At 47.5% G+C, this 24957-nt stretch overlaps 1 protein-coding gene across 1 annotated transcript in view; it reads left to right on the top strand.

The window, feature by feature from the left end:
- LOC149345836 (DNA excision repair protein ERCC-6-like) overlaps window positions 1–24957 on the top strand; it is a 109439-nt gene that overhangs the window by 62023 nt on the left and 22459 nt on the right. Inside the window, exons 11-16 of the mRNA XM_089586241.1 lie at window positions 1674–1850; window positions 3448–3564; window positions 11145–11240; window positions 14347–14565; window positions 14935–15045; window positions 15111–15325. Of these exons, the coding sequence (XP_089442367.1) occupies window positions 1674–1850; window positions 3448–3564; window positions 11145–11240; window positions 14347–14565; window positions 14935–15045; window positions 15111–15325 (935 nt within the window). The remainder of the gene's footprint in view (window positions 1–1673; window positions 1851–3447; window positions 3565–11144; window positions 11241–14346; window positions 14566–14934; window positions 15046–15110; window positions 15326–24957) is intronic.

Raw genomic sequence — 24957 nt, 5'->3', positions numbered from 1 at the left:
TCCAGCCAATGGCGTCGGCCTATTCTCCCTAGCATGACAATGCAGGGAGCAGTGCCACAATGGAGAGAGGGGGAAGGGATTGTCCCCTTTTATCTGCCACTCCCTGCTTTGTCCGACCATAGCGACTGTAGCCAGTGTTGGGACTGTATCCGGCAGTATGCACTCTGCAGGGGCCTGCATATAATTGTGTCCAGGGAGAAAAACCAGCCAAAAAAGACGAAAACACAAGAAGAGTACGACACAGGACATCGGCTGGTGTGCTCGTCTCTTTTTTTGGCTGGTTTTCTCCCTGGACATGCCATACCAACAGGCCCACCAGTCTGCCCTGCTGCATTACAGTTAAGAGTCATTTTGCCTCTAATCAGTGGGCCACTGGTTGGTGGCCTGAGAGCAGAGCAGTCGGGGCATTTGGCCTCTGGTATGCTCACCTCGCTCAGTCCCTTCTTGGGGCCTGACATTTTCCCACTACACTTTGCTGCTTCCTTATTCGGGACCTGGTGCAGATCAGCTCCACCAACTGCCTAAGTTTGAGTAGCAGGCAACATCCAAGGATGGTATGAATTTGGAACCACGTGGGCGCCAACCCGTGGAGCCCCGCCATTTATGAGAGGCTTTCCTCTGGCCTGATTTTTTTTTTTGTTTGATCAAGTTTTCAATCTCCCATGCAGTTCTGCATTGTTGAGGTTCCACTGTACACATTGTATGGCAGAATGCGAACAAGGTCCAAAAAAGGGGGCAGCCATTGCTCTGGAATTCCAGCGCTCGTATACATTGCCTCTGTGGGCCATGTCTCGGAGGCTCGAAGAAGTCGGAGTAGAAAGTTCTCCTCATTTTCATTCGGCGATCACTGTAGCAGTGATCGGAAGCAGTCTGGTGATGAAAGTGGCAGATGTGATCTACATTTTAGCACTGACTGCTGGCTCCTCAAAGAGAAGCGTTGTATCTTGTGTGATAAGACAGGGGGAAATGTTTCGAGTCTTTTCAGAGGGATGTAAATGGTCCATTTCATGATGTTTACAATTTTGCGTGGGGTTTTTGTGGTACCCAGGGAATTGGTGACATCATGAGAGGGCGTAAATGCACGTGCGGTTGTACATGTTGAGTCTTTTTTTCATGTTTGAACAACTAGGTATTGAGATGAGCGCACCCTGATGGGAAGAATTGCTATAACTGCTTGATGCACCCCAGAGTCACTTTGGTGTTGTGCATCCTCTGACACTTCACCTGAGTTGGAATCGATCCTTTAACCCTTCTGTGTTTGTCCAGCAGAAAAAAGGCACATTTATTGGTGAGACAGCTGGATCTAAAGCATGGGATTCTTACAAGGGTAGACGTGCAGTCTAGTTGGTGAACCATGATTGCTTAAAACAGCGCAAAAGACAAGGACACGGAAAGAAAAGACACACACAGAGCGCTGTGTGTGTCTTTTCTTTCCGTGTCCTTGTCTTTTGCGCTGTTTTAAGCAATCATGGGACTCTTTTTTTTTTTTTTTTCTGTGCCATCTGGTGGGAAGTAGCTGTGACATGAAGACCGAAAGCAGACTCTGTGGCCACCATGGGGGGAAGTGGATGTTCTGGTGCAGCCCTGCCTGAGATCACTGCAGTGTGCTTCGATATGTGGCCTTGTCTAGCTTATCCTCCTGTGCTAGCCCTGCCTGTTGTTGTGCCCAGCAGTTCGGCACCCCCCACCGGCTGATCCTGTCGGGCTCCCCCATCCAGAACAGCCTGCGGGAGCTCTGGTCCCTGCTGGACTTTGTCTTCCCGGGAAAGCTGGGCACCCTGCCCGTGTTCCTGCAGGAGTTTGCCGTCCCCATCACCCAGGGGGGATACGCCAACGCCTCCGAGGTGCAGGCAAGTCCCTGCCTGCCTGCCATCCATCCACTCACCCTGATTAATCGTACCGAAAGAGGTCCCAGTGCCGTATGCTGGGAATCTGACCTCTCATTGTTAGACTAACGGCAATTGCAAAGTGCAATTGTAGCAACAGCCGTCACAGCGGCAGTGAATTTAGGCCTGGAGAAAAGGAAAGTGGTAGGTGCAGTGCTGAGAGAGCGGAACAGTGGCTGGCGAGGATTAATGGCGTCCTGGTCAAAATGAAGAGGACGAAATGGGCCTGGGTTCCTTCTCTCAGCCACCTTGTGGGGTGGGCAGCACCCACATTTATCTTTACTTTAATATCCTGTATCTGTACGTATTGCCACCCTGCCCCTGTCTTTTCTTCCATCGCTCCTCCCTTTCTTTCCCTCTCCCTGCCCTCACGCTCTCGCTAGCCACAACTCAGGGGCTGCAGATGGCAGATGCTGCCAACATCTGTTCCTTCATATTTTATTATTTTTTCATTACCAGCAAACAGCCACTAACAACATAACAACTTGGGCAGGGCATGCAATGCGAAGGCCAGGTAACCGCTGGTCCCTAAGGGTAACGGAGTGGATTCAAAGAAAAGGCAAGCATAGCAGGGGTGAGCGGCAGAAAGTTGGGTGGGCGGATGAGGTCAACCCATATATGAGTAGTGTCCTACGCGCAGGACACTGTTTTTATGCGCAATAACTCTAAAAGTTTACTGTGTGAAGGCTTGTGCTCACTAGCATAGATTCAAGAGGGTCCAAGCTTTTTCTCTGCAAGGGTTGTGTTGTGTGCATTCGGAAAGGTTCACCAGTCTTCTCTGGACGGCAATTTTGACATTTGACCCCTTACTACTGTAGCACCACCATAGGCGGTTGTTAAACTTTTTAAAACGCAATTTCAAGCAGGCACCTGCTGATCTGAAGGAGACGCCGTACTTGACAAACGTGCGTCCCATCTTAGAATATGGTTGTGCGACTTGGGACCCTGCAGCAAAAACACTTATCAGTGAACTTGAGCGAATTCAAAAACGAGCAGCAAGGTTTGTGTCCGCAAACTATGATTTCACCAAAAGCTCCCCTCAGATGTGCAAAAATTTGGGCTGGCTTTTACTGCAAGACAGACGCATATACCATAGAGTTAAGCTATTTTACAATATTTTTATAGGCGCAACAGGCTTGTCTAAAGATTCATACATGAAAGCTCCCAGCTATATATCCTCCTGTTTAGATCATTCTTTAAATGTTCAAGAATACCAGTGCCGTATAAATGTCTTTAAAAACTCATTTTTTTTCCCCCAGAACAGTGCATGATTGGAATAAATTGCCAGGAGAAGTTGTCGTAGCTCCACAATCTTCTTTTGAAAGTGCTCTGTCACGACTTTTGTTGAATTAACCTTTTTTGCGTCTTTCTTGCTTTCATGATTCTTTTGTCATCAGTTTGCTCAGTATTGGAATGTGTTGTATTTTTATTGTTTGTTTGTTTGTGAGCTCTATTAAGCCAGGCACATACTAGCTGCAGGTGTCAAATAGCAGCATCGCTTCGCTGCTCTGCCAGTGCCGTCGTGCAGTGGTGCCAGTGCGGGAGTGTCTCCATTGTGCAGGTGCAGACGGCGTACCGGTGTGCCTCTGCCCTGCGGGACCTCATCCGTCCCTACCTGCTGCGGCGCATGAAGGAGGACGTCCGCTCTCACCTGCAGCTGCCCCAGAAGAGCGAGCAGGTGGGGACTGTCCATCATCATCAGGGTCAGGGGATGGCACTCAGTGTGATGGGGATGAGAGTTAAGGGAGAGCGCCTGTAGGCAATCTGCGATTGGCTGATGACACTGCCTTGCCAAGTCACTCAGGACACGAACTGCAAGGCATGATCACTGAGTTAGACAGGCAGAGCAGAACGGTGGGGCTAAGAATTAACATGCAGAAAACCAAAGCAATGCTCAATAGCCTTGCAAGGGAACAGCAGTTCGCAGTTGGTAGCCAGGTGCTGGAAGTAGTAAGAGAATATGTCTACTTAGTGCAGGTAGTGACCGCAGATCTGGATCATGAGACGGAAACAACTGGAAGAATAAGGAATGGGGTGGAGCACATACCGCAGCTTCTCTCAGATCATGAATTGCAGTTTGCCAATATCCCTCAAGAGAAAAGTGTACAAGAGCTGTATCTTACGGCTACTCACCTATAGGGCAGATACGTGGAGGCTAACAAAGAGGGTTCAGCTTAAGTTAAGGTCGATGCAGCGAGCTATGGAAAGGAAAATGATGGGTGTAACGTTAAGAGATCAGAAGAGGGCGGAGTGGGTGAGGGAACAAACGTGGGGTAATCAATTATAGTTCGTGGGAAGTAACAGTACTTAAAAGAATTGTTTCTTGAGTTTAGGGGCAATATAGTCCTGTCATGTCGTTGTCTTGTTTTATAACCTGTCGAAAAGTAAAGATGCCAGAGGTGTTAATAGTGTAATGTCCTGCTAGTAACTGAAAAAAGAATGTTAACTTACATATGCGATATCTGTCACTCATTGACGGAAAGCCACATTGTCGAACCAATTCAGTGATGGAAACACGACCATATTTATTGAATATGATCCTTGCTGCTTTCTGTTGAAGGCGTTCCAGTTTGTTGATGTTCGATGCAGTTAAGGGTCCCAATATTCAATTACTGGGCGGATTATGGTGTTATATGCAAGTGATCGTACAGTTGGTGTTGCTGATTTTTTAAGATCTTCTGAGGAGAAACAGTTTCCGGAGAGTGTTAGCTGTGACAGTGTCGATGTGTTTTGTCCATGACAGATTATTCGTGATCCATAGATCGAGGTAGTTGTAATGCATTACTTCGGAAAGAGTGATGCCGTAAGTGCTGTACAGGAACAAAAGGGGACTTTTCTTCTGGGTGATTCTCATGAAGACTGTCTCATTTCAAAGTTAACTGCCATCTGCCACTCCTCCCAACATGCTGTGACTTTTGAAAACTTGTTATTTAATACTATTTGGCCCTGAACAGTATTAATAGTTTTGTAGAGCGCACAGTCATCTGCATACAATTTAATATGCACAGAAAGATTATCAGCAATGTCGTTTATATAGAGCAAGAAAAGGAAGGGACCCAGTACAGACACCTGACATCCTGGTGGAAATCAAGAGGAAGAAGTGGGCCTGGGCAGGGCATGCAATGTGAAGGCAAGATAACCGCTGGTCCTCAAGGGTAACGGAGTGGATTCCAAGAGGAGGCGAACGTAGCAGGAGGCAGCAGAAAGTTAGGTGGCCGGATGAGATTAAGAAGTTTGCGGGGATGGGGTGGCCGCAATTGGCGAAGGACAGGGTTAATTGGAGGGACATTGGGCTTTGCCCTGCAGTGGGCATAGTCAGGCTGATGATGATGATTGTGATGATGATGTGCAGTGGCGGCACCCTTGCACCATCCTGGTAAAGATTGGCACAACTGCTTCCAACACTGCTTTCAAGTTGGCTGTCCAGGCAGACATAACCTTAACTTAGTTGTCACCATCGTTTGAGAATGTTAAAGGACTATTAAACTGATGAAGGCGACATACCTGGATATCTCCTGCAGAGTGATGACAATGTGGCACACATGAGGTTGATGTTCGGAGGTAAACGCATACCAAAGACGATAAAACGGTGCTCTTTGAGATAGCTTCATGACCAAGGTCGGAAGATGTGAGGAGAAGCCAACTACTGAGAGTCCTTGGGGCCCTGTGGCAAAGCAGATGGCACGCACGGAAAAAGGCATGCAGAAAGGAGGAGCCACGGATCGCTGAGGAAACAAGGGCAGCAGAAATGCCAGGCGGTGCAGGGAAGGGAGGAAAAGGGCGAAGCACGGGGGAGCTGAGGGGAGCGGCAGCAAGAAACGAAGGTGTGGCCACGCCTTAAACAGTAATAGCACGGAGAGGAGAGCTAGTTGGTGCAACAAGACAGCGCAACGGACAGAGGACGGTGCTTGTGCTTTGTGTCTTGCGCTGTGTTCAAGAAAGAAAGAGCCTTGAACAATGCTGAAGCTGCAGGAAATCACATCGTGTTCACGCAAAGCTTTTGCTTTCGCCTGAAATCAAACTCGCGGTAAATTCATAGCCGCATTGTATAAGTGCAAATGCGGTACTTTCTCAAGACGTAAACAAAATAAAAAATGCGATAACTTGAAATGTGATGAGTGAAAATAAATAGTTATTGCATGAAGGGACAATAAGAGCACGATGGAGGGTATTAGTGAAGGGTTCTTTCATAAACCAACACTGTGTTTAGTAAGTAGCCAAATCATTACCAGAGAGCATCCTCAGGACCATGCCATCACCAAGAATTGATATAGTAGTAAAGGCCCTGATATAGTAGAGATCTGTGCTGGTCCGAGTCACTTCACTATAGAAGGGTTCTACTGTATAAATTATTTAGTGGTTGTAGATGAACACCACGCGTGATCCATGCATTGTAATGTAAACGCATCATTTTAGAGGAGACAACGTGCAATAAAATTACGTTTGTGTAGTGTTTTTGAGGTGTGTTCAAGTAACCCTGCAACGAACATGGCTATCACGTGGCATTCCTTCTTGATGTCCGAAAGTATGCAGTACATGGAGTCATAAGAATGAAGGTTGCGATGTGGACTTCCATGGTGGTGTTTTTACTACCACTGTCGTCAAGTCTGTAGAATATACTAGTGTTGTCGCTGTGATTTTGGCCAGTGAGGAGTGCAGGGGTGGGACAGTTGTGCCAGTTGCGCCATTTTAATATTAACACAATTTTGTAATAAGGGATTAATTACTCATTGACGTGCACCCAAGCGCAGCCACACGGCTACAAAGGAAAGCTTATACAGCTTTCTCATAAACTTCGCAGTTAAACAAAAATTCATCCTGGTCCGGGGTTCACCACCTAGGGGGATTCCCCTGAAACATCTGACAGACGCAGTTTTCTGCTCCATGTGGCACCAGAGGCATTAATTTGGCCAAACACGAGGCAAAAACACTTTTTTTTTTTTGTCTATTACGGCTTTTGTGATTTTGGTAGAGGTGTTTGAATATTCAAAATTTGAAATAGTTTGCAAATAGTGCTTGCTGTTTAGTTGCATTGACATCGCGCTTTAGTTATCATAAGTAATGATGGTTCAACAGCGCAAACACACACAGACCAAGAAGGGGACAAGACACACGCACACCATGTCTCCTTCTTGGTCTGTGTGTGTTTGCGCTGTTGAACCGTCATTATGAGTCCATACCAACTAGCCCAATCTGCAGTTCATCTACAGTCTAATATAAGTGTTTCTCCCGCCTCAGTAGTTGCGAATTCTGAAATTTTTCGTTCTCCTGAGCTTGTGGCCACGGCATTTCCAGACAGCTCCTGTGAGTTTCAGCATCTTGCACTTGTTGCACCAGTCGACTGCCAGCCTGCCACACACACCAGGAGCCATGTGGCCCTGACAGAGGCCGGCAGAGGCAGCCAGCACCGTAGAAAGTGTCTCACTCTCAGAAATGGGAAGACAGCGGAACAGGCAGCATGTCGGCACTCCTGCAGTCGCTTGACAGAAGCCATTTCGTACATGGTGACAACACAGCGCAAAAGACGAGGGACCAGAGTGAGAAAGACACAGGACAAGCGCGGTTTTTTTTTTTTTTTGACTCTCAAGTAAAGGCTTTATTTGCTAAAACCTTCTTGTACGAAGAAAACAGGCAGAAAGATACGCCACAAAGCACACAAAAACCAAAACTAAAAACTGAAAACACCTTTGAACATGCGCACGACAGTCAAGCATTATGAAGAAAATACATCTCCTTATCAATTAAGGAAACTGATGGTCGTGCGCATTTTCAAAGGTGTTTTCAGTTTTTAGTTTTGGTTTTTGTGTGCTTTGTGGCGTATCTTTCTGCCTGTTTTCTTCGTACAAGAAGGTTTTAGCAAATAAAGCCTTTAGTTGAGAGTCAAAAAAAAAAATAAATAAACAGCGCCTGTCTTTCTTACTCTGGTTCCTTGTCTTTTTGCGCTCTGTTGTCACCATGAATATTTACCAACTAGCCCAGTTCAACATCTTGCTAAACCATAGTTTCATACATAGCAGGCAACACTGCAGAACCATCTCATTCGTCCTTCTTGAAGCCTCCTTAGGTGTTGGGACGTAAAACAAGGGCTGCCATGAAACAAAGTGGCAGCACTGAAAACTATGGTTGAAGCTGTGCGATGCTCACAACTCGAGCCCTCTGGCTATAAATTTCACTGAGTGTGCAGTGGTCTTGAGGCACGGATGGCGTCGGGGTGATTTGCCCTACCAGCCATGTGTCAGGCCGCCAAAGTCACTCTTAGTTCTCTAAGTCTCGATGAGTTGGATGACTGAAATGCAGCAAGAGCAGTGGTCAGGAGACGGCCATTCACGGAGCGTGGGATCTGTCGCAACCACTGTGGTTGTCGGGGGCACACTACTGTTTGGGCCTGGCCTGCATGGACAGGCATGCTAGCTCTGGCAGTGCTGCCTGCAGTGCATGAAATGGACTGCACACAGTTACGAGCACAGAGTGGATGTGATAGGAATGAAAGCACGAGTACATCACTTGCTGCAGCGCCACCTGCCTGTTTCTTCCTTTCTGCGCCTTTGGCCTTCAGCAGCATGTGGGCTCGTCCCGCTGCTTCCAGTGCAGCGAAATTAACACCACGCAAGTGCTGTACAGTTTGTGTCCCGTTAGGCATTCCACAGTTGGCCCCCTGCTTGCAGGCGTCATGGGGAATGAGTAGAGGATGGTCCTGCTTGCACTGCTTCGGAGGCCGACTGGCACGTCGCTGCCCCAGGGAAGGCTCCTCATTTCCACCCCCGTTGATTCGGAGAGTCGGATAGTCTGGCCTGCAGGGCTGGTCCCCAGAAAAGTATGCGGGAGTCTGTGATTTCACGGAGACCTTAGTGTGAACAGGCTTGTGCATACGCCTGACCAGATGGAACCTAGCCCTGCTCTTCCTGCATGTGGACACTACCCAGTGCAGTCACTCATCCAGCACACAGCACAGGACAAAGCTCTACTCTACGAGATGTTTTTATTAGGAGTGTTAACACTGACACAGTATTCGCTGAAACTATCTATAGTGGCATCAGTGACCACCTGGGTGTTTTTTTTTTATTTGTGGATTGGCCCTTTTCAGTCAAATGGAAGACATCAGCCCCTACTTACAGTCCACTGATTAACCCTTCTCCCCTTGAGTCCTTCCGCTGCGCAATTGAAAAACAAGCACTCTACAAACTGAGTGATAGTAACACCGCTTATTCTCAATTTATAAGCATATTCAGAAAGATGTACCATCTTCCAGTAGTACGAGTAAAGAAGCCGAAAAAAGCGTGAAAACACTGCTTAACCAGAGAACTGCTGATAATGATTGCGCATAAAAATGCATTATTTGCCAGATTCGTAGAAACGAAAGATATAACAATATTTGCAAAGTTTGAGGCCTGTGGAAATAAACTTGCGTCTAAACTTGAGCAGGCTGAAGATGCCTACTTAATGACCATGTTCCATGATGCACATGGCGGTGTCTGGATATAGTTTGGCACAAACTGAACTCATTGCTGCATCCCGACTGTCATGCTTCTTCAGATGCTTTTAACTGCTTCTTTACTGAGCAAACTAAACACAGCGAACACATTGGGAGTGTCTGCCAAAACTATGCTCAGTATGTACAAGGGAATCATAGCAAGCAGTCCCTTGTTTTAGCCCCATCTGATGAAGCTGAAGTCTGTGAAGGTTTTACTTAATATCAAGAATAGCAAGTCGCAGGACCTGAACGATCTGACAGATTTTGCCCGTAAAATGTGTTCTTGATACTTTGTGCCCTGTTATTACCCATATTTACAACCTCATCTTATCCACTGTGGTTTTCCCTAAGGAAATGCAGATTCTCCTCAATAATCCCAATATTTAAGCATGGAGATAAAAACTATTTAATAACTGTCGACCGATTTCCATATTGCTTGTACTTTCTAAGGGCATTGAGAAAATAATACATTTTCGACTGACCTCATAATTTGGCTACAATGACTTACATTTTAATTTTCAGCATGGCAAGAAGTTATAATAAGGGCACTCAGAGAAAATAAACTCACCGTGGGCATTTATATTGCTTTTACCAAGGAGTTTGATCTCATTAATGATAATATTCTACTTTCTTAAATTAAATAGGTATCGGGCACTGCGCTACCTAGGTAGCATTGCGCTAACTTTAATGGAATCCTGTTTGTCACACAGAGCTCAGTACCCACATGTAAATAAGGCAACTTCTTCTCTCTCTATTACATCTGGAGTTCCCCAAGAAAGCATACTTGGACCATTATTATTCTTAATTTACACAATTGATATCTTCTACAGCTTGAACAGCCCTCATATTGTGTCCTATGCTGATGACACATCATTTCTTTGTCGCTGGTTCTACAGAAGCAGGTGTTGAAAAACAAACAAGCAATGTTGTTGGTCTACTTAGTTTATGGGTAGAAGCAAATTGAATAAGTCCAGTGAAGACTGAAACTGTAGTGTACCACCCTCAGGGAAAAAAAGCTATCAAGACCTATTGAAGTCTTAATCAATAAGCAACCTGTAGAGCTTGTTGAGTGAATAAAAACACTGGGAGTTACCTTTTCTAACAATTTAACGTGGAATACTTGTGTAGACTGCGTTCGTTCGAAGGTCACTTTAGCTGTGGCATACTTGCACGGTTTAGACACATTCTTCCAGTAAGAGTAAAGATAGTGCTTTATAGTGCATTAGTCCTTTCTCATTTTCAATATTGTGCTATAGTTTGGGGCAGAACGGGCATAGCAAATCTTTGCAAGGTACACTTACTTCAGGAAAAAGCTGCGCGAGGCATTGTAAATGTACCATCCAGAAATATATTGACTGAGTTTTATATTCTTCCACTATTTTCGTTATATACTTATAGGCTTCTGTTATATTATAAATCTCACTTCGAACACCCCGATCATCCCTTCATTTTGCGTGCACACCTGAAAGGAAACAGCAGCTGCTGGGACCCAAGGCACAGAGAAGTCTGGTTTACCCCAACACCAAGAGCTGACTGCATGGATCAATCCTTGTGTCATAACCTCCCAGGTGTGCTAGACAGGTTGAGCGAGGACAATTTTTGTATAACCTCTAAACCAAAATTCATAATTTGGGATTACTGTCCTTGAGTTGTGTGTATGATGTTTATATATTATTACTTTGTCATCAAGAAGACTGCTATCGTACTCTGCAAATTTATACAATGCTGTATAACCGGTGCTGTCCTTGGTGCTCCTCCTGAATATAGTACTATATGGCCGGGTGCAGGTGCTGTTCTGCCGGCTGACGGACCACCAGCGGGAGGTGTACCGGCAGTACCTGGACTCGCCTGATGTGGCCAGCATCCTGGTGGGACGGCTGCAGGTAATCTCCCCCTGCTCAGGTTGTGGTGCACCCAAGGGGCTGAGGTGTGCACTCGTCCCCAGGCTTCTTCCCGTCTGAGCTTCTTCTTGTGGGAGGCTTCCTGAGTAGTGAGAGCTCGGGCCTTGGTTGTAGCCTGAGATTGAGAGACAGGTGTTGGCTGATTGGTAGCCACTTGCGTAATGTCCACATGCCACCTGGGAGTCCCAGGTGACGTGGGTTGTGTCATCCACGCAGCCATCTCCTCTGCTTCTGTGATTTTGGGGATGGCTGAGTGCGTCTGCACGCTGTGGTCGACACCACAGGCGACCATTGCAGGTCGGGAGGCATATGGATGTCTCCACTTTTTTTCCTGATGCTCTGTCACGCCTCAGTGGTGACACACCTGCACAGCTCCCAAACACACGGGCGCCATGCCACCAACCTTTATTGCCCTTCTCCCATCGTCCCGCCGCTGCTCCCCCTCATGATGATGGTGACTTGGCGATCCGCTAGCGCCCTCTGGTGACATCAACTAGACCCTCTGCCACCACACTGTCCTAACAGCTCTGCTCAGCATGCATGCTCCATGGGGTGACGCTGACTTTGATTCGTGTCCCACGATGAGACTCCGTGATGCCTGCTGCCTCCCCCCTGTGTTCTGGGTAGAACGTGTCTTCGTCCTGGGATGCTTTGGGTCAGCCACCGGACGAGCTGGCTGCGTCCTGCTTGTAAACACTGCTTGGTGTGCTCCTCCGTCCTGAATGAAACAGCACTGAAAAAGATGCAGGCAGGTGCTGACTTTCAGTGAGCTTTGTTCCAAAGCACTTCAGGTATACGGTGCTCTTTGAAATCAGCATTGTTGTAGGTCTCCACATGGGTCGTCTTTTAGCCTCTTAGTTGGAATTTTTGGTTACTTAGAAGTGGAGTTTTGATCCCGTCAGTTTGGCATGTAATCCTGTAGAAAAAGATAGCTTTATAATTGGAAGTTAGGAGATTAGAGTATCGTTTAATTACAAGTTATTTTTTCGACACCACGGTGGCTCAGTGCTTCTTTCACTTGGCTGTTGACCCGCAAAACATGGGTTCGATCCCGGAAGGGGCAGTCGAGTTTCGATGGAGTCGAAATTCTAGAGACCCATGTACTGTACAATGTCAGTGCACGTTAGAGAACTCCAGGTGGTCGAAATTATACAGAGCCCTCCACTACGTTATCCCTCATAGCCTGAGTCGCTTTGGAACGTTAAACCCCATAAAACCAAATCAAGAAGTTATTTTGCAGTCAAGATGCTCGAGGTGAGCTTTTTTGATAGAATGCAGATTTTTCAAATGCCATAACAGCTCCATGCTGGTGTGATTGCCATGGCGGCAATCCACAGCACTGCCGTGTCTGAAGTGGTGAGATTATTCTCTGCTACAGCTGCCAAAAGCGCTCGCAGCGTTGCCTATGAAAAGCGGCAAGATTGTGCAGGATTAGGCAGCGTGTGTGGAGACAAGGCAGGTCAGCCGCATTACTTTCCTCCTTTGTTGCAGTGTCAGCAGCAGGTTGGCTTGCTTGTTCCGGGCGATGTATCCAAGCTTTAGATTTTCACTGCAGTCGCAACGCCAATAATCATGGCAACTCACAGCTCTTATCACACGCCTGACCTGGCAACAAAAGTAGGGATTTTGAAAGAAGCAGAAAAGGGAGGCACCACCATGCAAGATGTTGCGCACTAGTAATGGATCAAGCCAGACATGCCTTCCAATTTTGTAGAGAACAAGCACTCAATATACTGGATGTTTCCGAGTGCAACCAGTTCCAGATGTCGTGGAAATGAATGTACACCTGGAGTCAGAGAAGCCGCTGCTGGTATGGACCAGGGAGTAAGAAACTTCCTCTCTGCAGTGGTGGAAGCTTGCAGCAGTGTTGGGTATAGATGACTTTGGTTCCTCCGTTGGATGGCTGACATGCCTTAAATATCGTCATGATATCGTCACCTGGCTTTTGAAGATTGTGTCTGGAGAAAAGGCATTTGTAAAGCAGGAAACAACGTGGGAGGATGAGAAGCTGTGTGAGTACCTGAACGAATGCACGCTGGAAGACATCTTGGGACTGCACTTTTCTATCGGCTGCTACGAGACAAGACCCTGAGTGATGATGGCTATGGGGAGAGGGTGTTGGGGCAGCAGACATGACTGGCACAGAACAATGTTGCCTGCTGGTGATTGGGAAAGCCACCAAGTCCAGATGCTTCAGAGGTGTGAAGATGCTTCCTGACTACGCCCACTGCAGGGCACAGGCCTCTCCTGTAATCTCTCCAATGAGCCCTGTCCTGTGCTACTACCACTCTATCCCCACAGACTTCTTTCATTATGGCACAGATGCTGCTTTCCTATAGGCCGCACTACGTATAAACACAAATCAAAGATAGCAAAGACAGTCTACGAGTAGCCTCGAAGCAGAGAGTGTGAAGTGCAGTAGAACTTTGTGACAGAAGGCTGTGCCGGTTTTCTTTCTGCCGAGAGGGAAAAAAAAAGTATACAAGAAAGTGCCACTTTGCGTTTCCTCAAGAGTGGTTGGCTTTCAGTAGCTGCCTCTTGGAGTCGGCTGTTGCCTTTGTCCCTGTTGTTAATGGCACCAGGCTCTTTCTGCAACGTGTACTTGCCGCAACATGACTCGCTCTCCACGGAGCGCAGCACATGAATGTGCAGCATCAGGGTTTCACTCTTCTCCACCTCCCAGTGCAGCGCCGTGGTACCGGCACGCAGGGTGTGTGTCTCGTCTACTTTCGTGTCCCTGTGTGGCTTGCGCTGTGCTGCCTTTTTGCAGCAGCGCTAATCTGGAGCGACCAGGGAGTGAGCCCTGCCTGCACAGACCATGGCTGTACTGTTGTGATCCACCAGTGACTGTGCAGTGCTCTCAGTTATTCTGTGGGCAGCTGTACCTTACAGGGCAAGGGGAACACAAAATTTAGAGGAGATCTTAGCATGTTGAGGAACAAAGATGGCATTTGCTGAAGAAGCGGGGGCAGAATACAACCAGCAGAAGAGGCGCACAACAGCTCACAAGTTGATTGATTGGTCACGGAAATGCGTCGGCAGGCTCTTGTCGAGTGATTGTGACCTTGCCTTGGTGTGCATTGTGCAGGTGTTTGTGGGCCTCATCCAGCTGCGCAAGATCTGCAACCACCCCGACCTCTACGACGGGGGTCCCAAGATCCTGGGAAATGTGGACACCAGCACGCTGCCCCCCGAGCAGCGCTATGGCTTCCCGGGCCGCTCGGGCAAGATGGCCGTGGTCGAGGGCCTGCTCAAGCTATGGAAGAGGCAGAACCACCGCGTGCTCCTCTTCACCCAGAGCCGACAGGTGGGGGATTCCTGTTGTGTCCACTGTGTAGCCACCAGGTCGAGCACGCCAAAGGCGTGGTTGGCTTAAAGCCACCAGGGGGACTCCCTCAGTGAGGCACGTTGAGGGGCTAGTTGGTTTTGCATCTGGAAATGGCGCCTGTCCGTTGTCTCCCGATCTCTTTTTGTCCTTGTGGAATTATTTGCGCTTGGGTGGTGGTTTTTTCCAGGGAGCCAGCATGACCCTGAGCACGAGCAGTGGCTTACCAGCTACTAGTGCATTGTCCACGATAGTTCAGCAACAGATGGCTGTTTTATGGAAGGTGTCAGAGGCACATTCAGTGCAGGCTGGTGTGCAGCTGTGACCACCACCACCCCCGTGCTGTTGCAGATGCTGGTGATCCTGGAGCGCTTTGTCCAGGAGCAGGGCTATACGTACATGGTGATGACGGGATCCACCCCCATTGGCTCCCGGCAGCCGGCCATCAACAAGTTCAACGCGGTGGGTGCCACGCATGGGCCCTAGGCCTGGGCTGCAGGCTCACTACTCTCTTTGGTGGCATGCAGGACCCATCGGTGTTTGTGTTCCTGCTGACGACGCGGGTGGGTGGCCTTGGGGTGAACCTGACGGGGGCTGACCGGGTGGTGATCTACGACCCGGACTGGAACCCCAGCACCGACAGCCAGGCGAGGGAGCGCGCATGGCGCATCGGACAGCGCCGGGACGTCACCATCTACCGCCTGCTCACTGCAGGCACCATTGAGGAGAAGATCTACCACAGGTATGTGTGTGTGTTTCTTTTCAGAAATATTCGCCATATCTCCTGTTGCAAGAAGATAACTGAAGCATAGGTAGTGGATTTCTTTTGGATCAGTAAGACACGTTTTTCTGAATGTTTCTTGATTCCGATATTAAATTGCATTATTATTCACAAATTTTCTTGCATTTGACTAAGCGATCAAAAAACAGCAGTTGACTGCCACTTACACAAATCACATAAGGACTCCAAAACACTTCAAATTAATCAAACTTCCAACCAAGCACAAAGCACAAATACAGCATTTTTATTGCTTGTGAAGTCAAGTTTCTCAAGAAAAATAGTCAGTCGTCTTGCTCTGCTTTTTCTTGCCAAATCCCCCTGCTGAAAGCAAATTCTGCTAGCTGTAGATGTGCCTTAACACTTCTTTCACGTTGCCTTCTGCGGCAAAAAAGCGCTTGGGATGCAGCTGCCTCGGCAGGCGTTGCTTGCGGCTCATCTTCACTGTCATCATTGACACCTTCCTGGCCTGGTTTGTTGAACAATCTCCAGAATCTCACTGTCCATCAGTGCACTGCAAGTTTCGACTGCGGCATCTGTGGGAAGTTAGGAAGTTAGTGTTCTTCAAAGTGGATGTCACCGAGAGCTTTGCCAAAATCAGTGCCGTCAGGCTAACTCTTTCACGCTCCCTGTGATGAGGGATCTTCTCAAGTAGGGTAAATGCCGATGTGCATCTGTTTGTGACACATCTGGAACTGGTTGCACTCGGAAACACCCAGCATAATGAGCGCTTGTTCTTTACAAAGTTGGAAGGCATGTCTGGCTTGATCCCATACTAGCGCGCAACTTCTTGCTTGGTGGTGCCTCCCTTTTCTACTCCTTTCAAAATCTCTACTTTTGTTGCCAGGTCAGGCGTGTCATAAGAGCTGTGAGTGGCCATGATTATTGATGTTGCGACTATAGTCGAAATCTGAAGCGTGGATACACATCTGCGGAACCAGCAAGCCAACCTGCTGCTGACACTGCAACAAAGGAGGAAAGTGATGCGGCCGACCTGCCTTGTCTCCACACACGCTGCCTAATCCTGCAGTATCTTGCCGCTTTTCATAGGCAACGCTGCGAGCGCTTTTGGCAGCTGTTGCAGAGAATAATCTCACCACTTCAGACACGGCAGTGCTGTGGATTGCCGCCATTGCAATGACACCAGCATGGAGCTGTTATGGCATTTGAAAAATTTGCATGCTATCAAAAAAGGTCGCCTCGAGCATCTTGACTGCAAAATAACTTCTTGATTTGGTTTTATGGGGTTTAACGTCCCAAAGCGACTCAGGCTATGAGGGACGCTGTAGTGGAGGGCTCTGTATAATTTCGACCACCTGGAGTTCTCTAACGTGCACTGACATCGTACAGTACATGGGTCTCTAGAATTTCGACTCCATCGAAACTTGACTGCCATGGCCGGGATCGAACCCATGTCCTGCGGGTCAACAGCCAAGTGAAAGAAGCACTGAGCCACCGTGGTGTCGAAAACATAACTTGTGATTAAATGATACTGTAGGCTTCTAACTTCCAATTATAAAGCTATCTTTTACTATAGGATTAGATGCCAAACTGACGGGACCAACACTGCACTTCTAATGAACCAAAAATTCCAATGAAGTGGGTTCGAATTATCAGGAATCGACTGTAGCTGCATACTTAAGTTCTCTCTGAATTCATTGCTACAAGATTAATAGTAGGCATGTGTGAATTGATCGTGGTTTTTATAAGCAAATTCGAAGCAAATACAGTTGAATCCCGCCACAACGAAATCGGCGGGGCGGACGAAAAATTTCGCTGTCGCGGAATTTCGTTGTTGAGAAATTACAGACGAGTCGGCTGATCCCGGGCTGGCGTTGCATATGTCTCCTCGCCCAACGCCGCCTCTCCTCCTCCTCTTCTCTTCTCGCCCAACGCCGCCTCTCCTCCTCCTCTTCTCTTCTCGCTCAACGCCGCCTCTCCTCCTCCTCTTCTCTTCTCGCCCAACGCCGCCTCTCCTCCTCCTCTTCTCTGTTCCTTCTTTGACCACCTCCTCTACTTTCCTCCTCCCCCACATCGTTTCGAGAGCCGTCGGGCCTCATCGCATCTGCACCGCTGCGTGCTACCACGGCGCTCTCGCGGGCTTGCTACCGCCGGCGGCGACATCCTAGGAATTCAGCAGAGCAGAGACGCGACGAGACCACGCTAAACGGTGCACACACAAAGGAAGAAATGGTGAAGCGGAGTGGGCTTCTTCCTGCACTCTCGCGGTTTCCTTTTTTTTTTTTTCTCCGACAGGACACGAAGCTCCGCCCACCGATGGCTCCGCCCACCGGTCCACACAGACTGCCTGAAACGCGCTCGGTGCCCAGCAGACGACGCGGCCGGAAACGCTAGCAGATGGCGTGCGCTGGCGCATTTTACACGCGCTGGCGCATTTTACACGCGCTTTCGAGGAGCCCCTCTTCGCTTGGAGGCCGCGAACGCTTACCAGCCAACACCGCTAGCAAGTGATCATGACGCGCTTTCGTGCTTGACAGGAAACTGCGAGCACCATGACAGCGAGCTACATCAATCGAAGAAGCCCAGCAAAGAGCCAATGAGCGGGGCGTGACGTCACTTCAAAAATCACGTGGGCATCTGGAGAAAAAAAAAAAAAAAAGCGCACGAGGGTGTGCGCGAGGAGGATGTGCGATTGAGTGCGCGTACCCCCCCCCCCCCCCCCCAACAGTCTGCGATGCAAAAAAATTAACGGCGGGGGAACGGGAAAGTCGCTCTTCAGCACTCAACTTCTGAAGAAAGACAAGACGGAGGGGCCACTCACCCACGAAAATTCGCAAAAAAAATTCGTAGAAGCGAACACGTGCTCGCAAAGTACTTCGTTCTTGAGGAAATTTTAATACATTAAGTCCTATGGGGGTTTCACGGGGAATGCAAATTACTTCGTTGTGGCGAAAATTTCGTTGAAGCGGCGTTCGTTGTACCGGGATTCAACTGTAGTAATTTTCTTTAGGTAATTTCGAAGTGAATCACAATAAAGGATTCTTAGCGCAACAACACAACACAAGAGAGACGACAACACGGGCGCTTACTCCAACTGTTTAATCAGGCGACAGCATAAGAAATATATAACCCTCCCAGCGCATGCGCACGCGATGAGGCACCCAGATGCACCATCCATCCATCTTATCACAGTAGGCACGACAAAAATTTTTGCTCACCTTGATACAGAAAAACAAAAGTGTCACTAACACAGCTCAGACCCGCATTTTTTATATGAAAGGCTTCCAGAATTTCACGAGCCGTCTGATGTCTACCTCTGCCCAAAATCCTCGCCTCGCACAACCGTGGTTTGCAATTGTTGCAAGCCCTACAGTGCTCAACAAGCCGCTGGCCTTCATTATTTTCAATATCTTTTGCGTGTTCCCTAAGTTGGTCATTCACGCATCGTCCCGTCTGTCCAGTATAGGATTTTCCGCAGGATAACGGAATTTCGTACACCACGTTGGTGGCACACTTCACGAAACGCTGGCCATGCCTCTTCTGGCAGCCGATCTTTTGGCTTTCGCAAGTTATGTGACGGCTGAGCTGCGCAAGCTTGCGGGGGGCAGAGAATGCAACTGGTACTTTAAACCGGTTTGCCACTTTCTTCAGGCCGTGAGTGACTTTGTGGATGTAAGGTACCACTAAAGGCCTCTCATCTCCCGCCGGTTCATTTCTGACAGCGCCAGCCTTCATCTTCTTCAGGAGCGTTTCTGCCACAGGGAGCAGGACCGACTCAGGGAAGCCGGCTTCAACAAGCCTGTCCAATTGATTATTAAAACTGGCTTGCATCTCATGCACGCACGATTTCCGGAGCGAGGACTCCAAGCAGAGGGTTGCGATGCCCCTCTTCACAACCTTTGAGTGGGCAGAATTTTAAGTCAGGAGACCCTTTCGAGCCCGAGGGAGGGCTATATATTTCGTATGCTGACGCCTGATTAAACAGTTGGAGTAAGCGCCCGTGTTGTCGTCTGTCTTGTGTTGTGTCGTTGCGCTAAGAATCCTTTATTATGCCTGTAAACCAACTAGCTCAGCAGTTAACCCTCTCGAATGGAATGTTTGGAATATTTGTGGCACACAAAGAAAGGTTGAACGGCACAGTAGGCATTATTCACAAACACTTACTCTTTGAACACTGAAGGCTGTAGCATAGAAAAAGAGAGAGAGAATGCATTGCAGTTGTGCCACATTCATAGACTGATTTCACAAAGCGCTTACTGGCAGCGACCATCTTAGCTGCACTCCTTTGTGCTTTGAATGGCAAAAGAGTCGCTTGCAGTAGCTTTCCTCGGTGGTACTATCTGTGTGTTAAAGTAGAGCAGGAGCTGTGGAGGATGGTTGTGATCGCAGTGGGGTCCTGCGGGCTGCATGAAGGGGTCCCACTTTCCCACAGGTAGGTGTTTTCACCTGTTCAGACAGGATTTGTCTTTGTGGCCACTCTATTTCCCAGTAATCTCCCAAGTGTCATTATTGTGAGACATTCGAGGGACGAAGGTAGACGAGACAGGACGAACGCCGGACTTCAACTGTAGAGTCCAGCGTTGAAGTCCGGCGTTCGTCCTGTCTCGTCTACCTTCGTCCCTGTCTTTTTAGCCGCTGGAATGTCTCACAATAGTACTACCAACCAACTAGCCCAACTTTCTACGCTTAATCCCAAGTGTCAGTCCAAGCGACCATGTCACCAAACATTTCTTTTTATTTTTTGTTTCTGCTCCTTTATTGAAAAAAAAAAGAAAGAAATGGCAGGCGCTTAGTTTTTAGCTGTTTGTTGTAGAAACAACCCTACTATGCCGAATGAGCAGAGTCTTAACGTCATGCTTCACTTTAATTCTCTGTCATATCGTACAGAACGGGCACACACTGGAGCAGAACAGTGGGTATAATTATGCATGACTACGGTGAGTTGTACTTTTCTCTCTACTCTGCATTAGAGTGGACAGCATTTATGCTTTACTTTCAGTTTATTTATTACTGAAAGAAGAAGAAGAAGGACAAGTGCTGAACAACTGAGGTTTATTGGAAAAACACATGTATTAATACCCTCCAAAAAAAACCAGGACGCATGCTACCCCGCAATCACTTCTAATCACAGGAATCAAGATACCCTACTTAATCTCGCAGTCACGGAGAAGCACGGAGGCAGTGCTTATGCACTTGTCACCATTCAGGTGGATGTGGTATGCCTCACACAGTTCCCTTGTTAATTTATCCCTATGCCTGCAAACAACTTTTGTCCCATAGAAAAGAGGAGTGCACATTTTCTTATCGGGGGAAACCGGGCTATTATTCAGGGGGCAATCTCTGTTATGTAACACAAGGTTGGACGATGGGGGACCTTTTAACGAGGTATTGTGCTGACATTGACGAGTGTTCACACAATTTCCGGTTTGGTCGATGTATTTCCTGCCACACGAAAACTCAATGTCATAGACTACCCTTTCAGCACATGGCACGAACTTATTTTGGTGTTTTATCTTGCAGGCTCTACTACCGGTTGTTTTTTGCTTTTTAGCCTTTGCTTTCCTATCTACCATGGCACATATTTTTCCAAGTTTTCTCAGGGCTGAGAACAGCACTTGAATGCCATATCTGGTGCCTACACTCGTTAATCTGTGTGACAAAAGATGAACATATGGTATAACCGGGTGCCTCTTCCTACCGGTCGGCTCAGATGGATGGCAATTCCTAAAAGACTTTAGTTTCCTCAGAATTTTATTTTGTCTTGTCCATCGTTGCTGCGCTGTTTTTTACATCTTCAACTTCCCACCCATCTGTCTGCTTTAGGCGAGATTTCATGATGCACGCAGAGTACAGGAATAAAAGCATTAAAAACATTGAGTAGTCGGCTTGGCTACTTTGCAGATCAGCAGCGATAAACCTGGGCAGTGCGAACAGTTTAGAAGAACTTCTTGCTAGGCTAGTTGGTGCATGGCTGTTGTTAACTCTTTCGCTACCGCGGAAGAATGGACGATTTGGAGTGTACTGAAAGAAAAATTTTTTTCACAAGAACTAATACACCCAGCACATATTGCAGTGCATGAAATTGTAGCTTATTAGTTACACTTCTGAATGAAACAGACAGAAGAGTTGTGTGTGCGAAAGTAAATGAACATTTATTTGTGAAATTTGCTAAAAACACAAAAAAAGTATATAGCAAAAACAAAAATTACCAGCTGCACTAAGCCAGAACTTGATTAGAGGAACACTGGAATATACAAACTGTTGCACATGTTTATAGCTGTCATTATTCACAGTTCCAGCTATGAGAAAAATTTACTGCACTTTCCATAGCCTGCCAAGTCAGGGGTCATGACTGTGGTGCCACTGTGAAGAGCAATCAGGGGTGAAGGTGTGAAGCAGAGGTAGACTGACAGGTGCTTCACATAAGGTTTTATCTTTGTTCCTCCCTTTTTCTCTGATAGCCGAGCTTGTAGTTTCTCCTTTTTTTCATTTTTTTTCGGTTGGTGTTGAATGGTTTCTATGGGAGGATTGGGGGCGTGGACTTCTTTTCGCTCATCATACACGAAGATTTCTCGAATGAGCTGCTCCCTGATAGCCAGCTGATAAAATTTGGCATTTTAGGCAAGCTCTAAAACATCAGGATCGATGAAATAAGTTTTATCGATGTGGTTCAAAAGCCAGGACACTTTACAAGTCTTGCCAATACATGCTGCCACCACTGAATCATCCGGGTCCGTTATGTGCAAAAAAACAAACAAAAAAGGGAAAAACCAATTTTGAGAAATTATTTTTGATGGCAGAGGGCCAGAATAGATTATTCTGGTATTTCAGTAGCGATACAGTCGTGGCAGGTCAACAATTCCAATGTATATGATGATTCCAATGAACATCAGCATCTGCAACAGATTCACATCTTCCCATGAGCCGTCAAGCCGAACTTGCTGAAAATCTTCATCAATGCATACTTATTAGCGTTTCCGCACACGGTCTTCATCATTTCCGCCGTGAAGAGCATCAAAAAAAGTCGAGAAGTCGAGCGAACCTCCGAGCGCCGCTCCGCAGCGATGTGCCGATATGGACACCTAGCTGTCGTCTTGGTTGAAAAACGCGGCGCGACCTTGAGCATTTGGCAAACTGCCTTCGCCTTACGTTGTCAAGACCTTGAAGCATAAAAATAAACCACTGTCATCAATTACAAACCATATGCACCGCAGAAAACTCACAGCGAACGAAAACGGAACTTACATGCAAGTACGCGCTGACGTTCCAGGCTCCTGAGGCGAAGTCTCGCTGTCGAAACCGAAATCCGACGTTTGTACATTGTTGCCCGACTAATAACCGCTGCTTTCGTCGCAAAAAACGAAACCGAAACCGGCCGACGTGCTCGGCGGCAGCTTTCGCTTGCAAAGAGCGCGCGGCGACGCGGACGCCATTTTCTCCGGCTGACGCTGCTGCGGCCGTTCAAAGTTTTATTTTTCACGGCGCCCCCTCATGTAAAAACACTGAAACCAAGGCTGCAATCGAAAGAGCAGTTGTTGAGCTCGCTAGCTAGATGGCGGAGCACGTCCACGACTCTCCAAAATAAGCTTTTTTGCGCGGGCGATTTGAATCGATCATATGCGAACGATGGCCTATGGCGCGGTAGCGAAAGAGTTAAAGACAAGCTCCGCACACATAACAGACAGACATAGGAAGAACACAGGAAGAAGGAAAGAGTGCACAAACTATAAACGGGATTTACAGTAAAAGCTCGTTAATTCGAACTTCACGGGACCGGGAAAAACGGTCGAATTATCCAATGTTCGAATGGCCTCGAAAAAACTGACAAGAACCATTTGCATTAGGGTATATGTACCGTATTTACTCGCGTAACAAACCCACTCACATAATGAACCCATCCACCCCCGATTTTTGCCTAAGAATTTGAAAAAAATAAGCATCAGTCGTTAACGCTTCCCTCCGTTTCGCACTCTCACAGTCTGCAACGCATTTCTTGGCAGTGCTCCAAGATGCTGCACAGCGATAACATCACGGTGCCTTTTGATGTTGGCTCTAGTGCAAGGAGGGGAAGCGAACTTGGCGGAGTGCCAGCGCTTGTCGGGTTGTACAAGCCTCGTTTTCAGTACGTTCGCCTTATCGGGCCATGGGCGATTGGGGTGGACGCCTTCTACTGCCACTCAATCATCGGAATGCGTGATAGCAGCAAATGCCTTTTGCAGCGAACGATGCTAAAAGCCGGCGTCATGATCGCGGCTGACCGCATGCTTCCGTTGGCGGCTGATGGGTGGAAGGATGGGCGACACCCGCAAAGAAAAAAAAAAGTTTTTCGCACGTAATTTGTAGCGCCCGTCCGAAGTCATTCACACTTCTCAGCGCCTATAGGTGGCGCGGCTGCATCGTCGTCATGGAGAACGGAGTGGTGATGGAGGTGTCACGGAAGCGCACGCGTATGAAGGAGCATGCAGCTCTCAGCCTTGTTGTGTTTGGTCTAGAAACGATTATGTCGGTCACTAAACAAATGCAGAGGTGCGTCTCTGTGCGTTGTTGAGGATGAGACACCTTTTACTGCCAGCCATGTGATCCACTAACCACTCGAAACCATACAACGCAAAGGAAGGCTGGGGATGAAATAAGCACTTCCATGCACCTCTTTTTGGTCCTCTGTTGCATTACTTTGCGCTGCAAATTTTAGCATGAAAGGCTAACTAAATGGTGTTTCCATATACCGTAATTTCGGGTATACAGTCCGCGAGCTGTGCATGTCTAAAAGCTGGAATGTTGCGCTTCACGCACTAAATATAGGCACGGACAGTACAGTACCTTTCAGTATCTCCGTATAACAGTATAGCATGAAATTCTCTACGCTTATTCTATTACCAGGGTATACTTCCGCTGTGCATGCGATATTTTTATGCACCGGTTGCACACATTGCTCCTGTTAATTATACGTATCGGGCGCGGACAACAGAGTGAAATTTATTTTACAAGAAATATAACCCTGCTGGCGGACTGTATATCATAAATTGCAGTAATTAGCCATGTCCGGCACTAATGTACTGCTTTAATTTAGCCGTATGTACAAAACTTGCGAACACAATAACGAGCGTAAAATACAGAACGTTTCGTAAAACATCACTGTGCACAGGGGTCCGCTACGTTTCAATGTTTCATGAGCACCACGGTCAAATCATCTTCAACCTAGAAGAGTGCGGTGAGGGGCTAGTTGGTACGACATTATGAGAACAAAAGTAACTGCGCAAAAGGACGGGAGAAGAGAAAGAGAACCCCACGGGACAAACGCAGACTGACAACTGATTTATTCCACCAACTCCTCTTTCCTTCAGCAGCAAAGCGCATGCGCACCAACCACAAAAACAAAGAACTTGTTGTTGGGCTAGTTGGTAGTTATTCGTAATTAAATTCAAAGGCGCCAAACCATACGCACACACACACGCAGGAGAAGAAAGAAAGCTCTGTCTCGTCTTTCTTTCTTCTCCTGTGTGTGTGTGTGTGTATGGTTTGGCGCCTTTGAATTTAATTATAAATGTTGAAAAGTAGGGGCCCAAGTATGCTTCCCTGTGGGACACCAGAATAAATTGGTTTTATTTCTGAATATGTATTATCTATGTTGACAG

The sequence above is a fragment of the Amblyomma mixtum genome, chromosome 4 (genome assembly GCF_055824585.1).
Source record: "Amblyomma mixtum isolate Tamu chromosome 4, ASM5582458v1, whole genome shotgun sequence".
In the NCBI taxonomy this organism is placed as follows: Eukaryota; Metazoa; Arthropoda; class Arachnida; order Ixodida; family Ixodidae; genus Amblyomma; species Amblyomma mixtum.
Note: the sequence above shows the minus strand (reverse complement) of the source record. Positions and strands in the feature narration are given on the sequence as shown.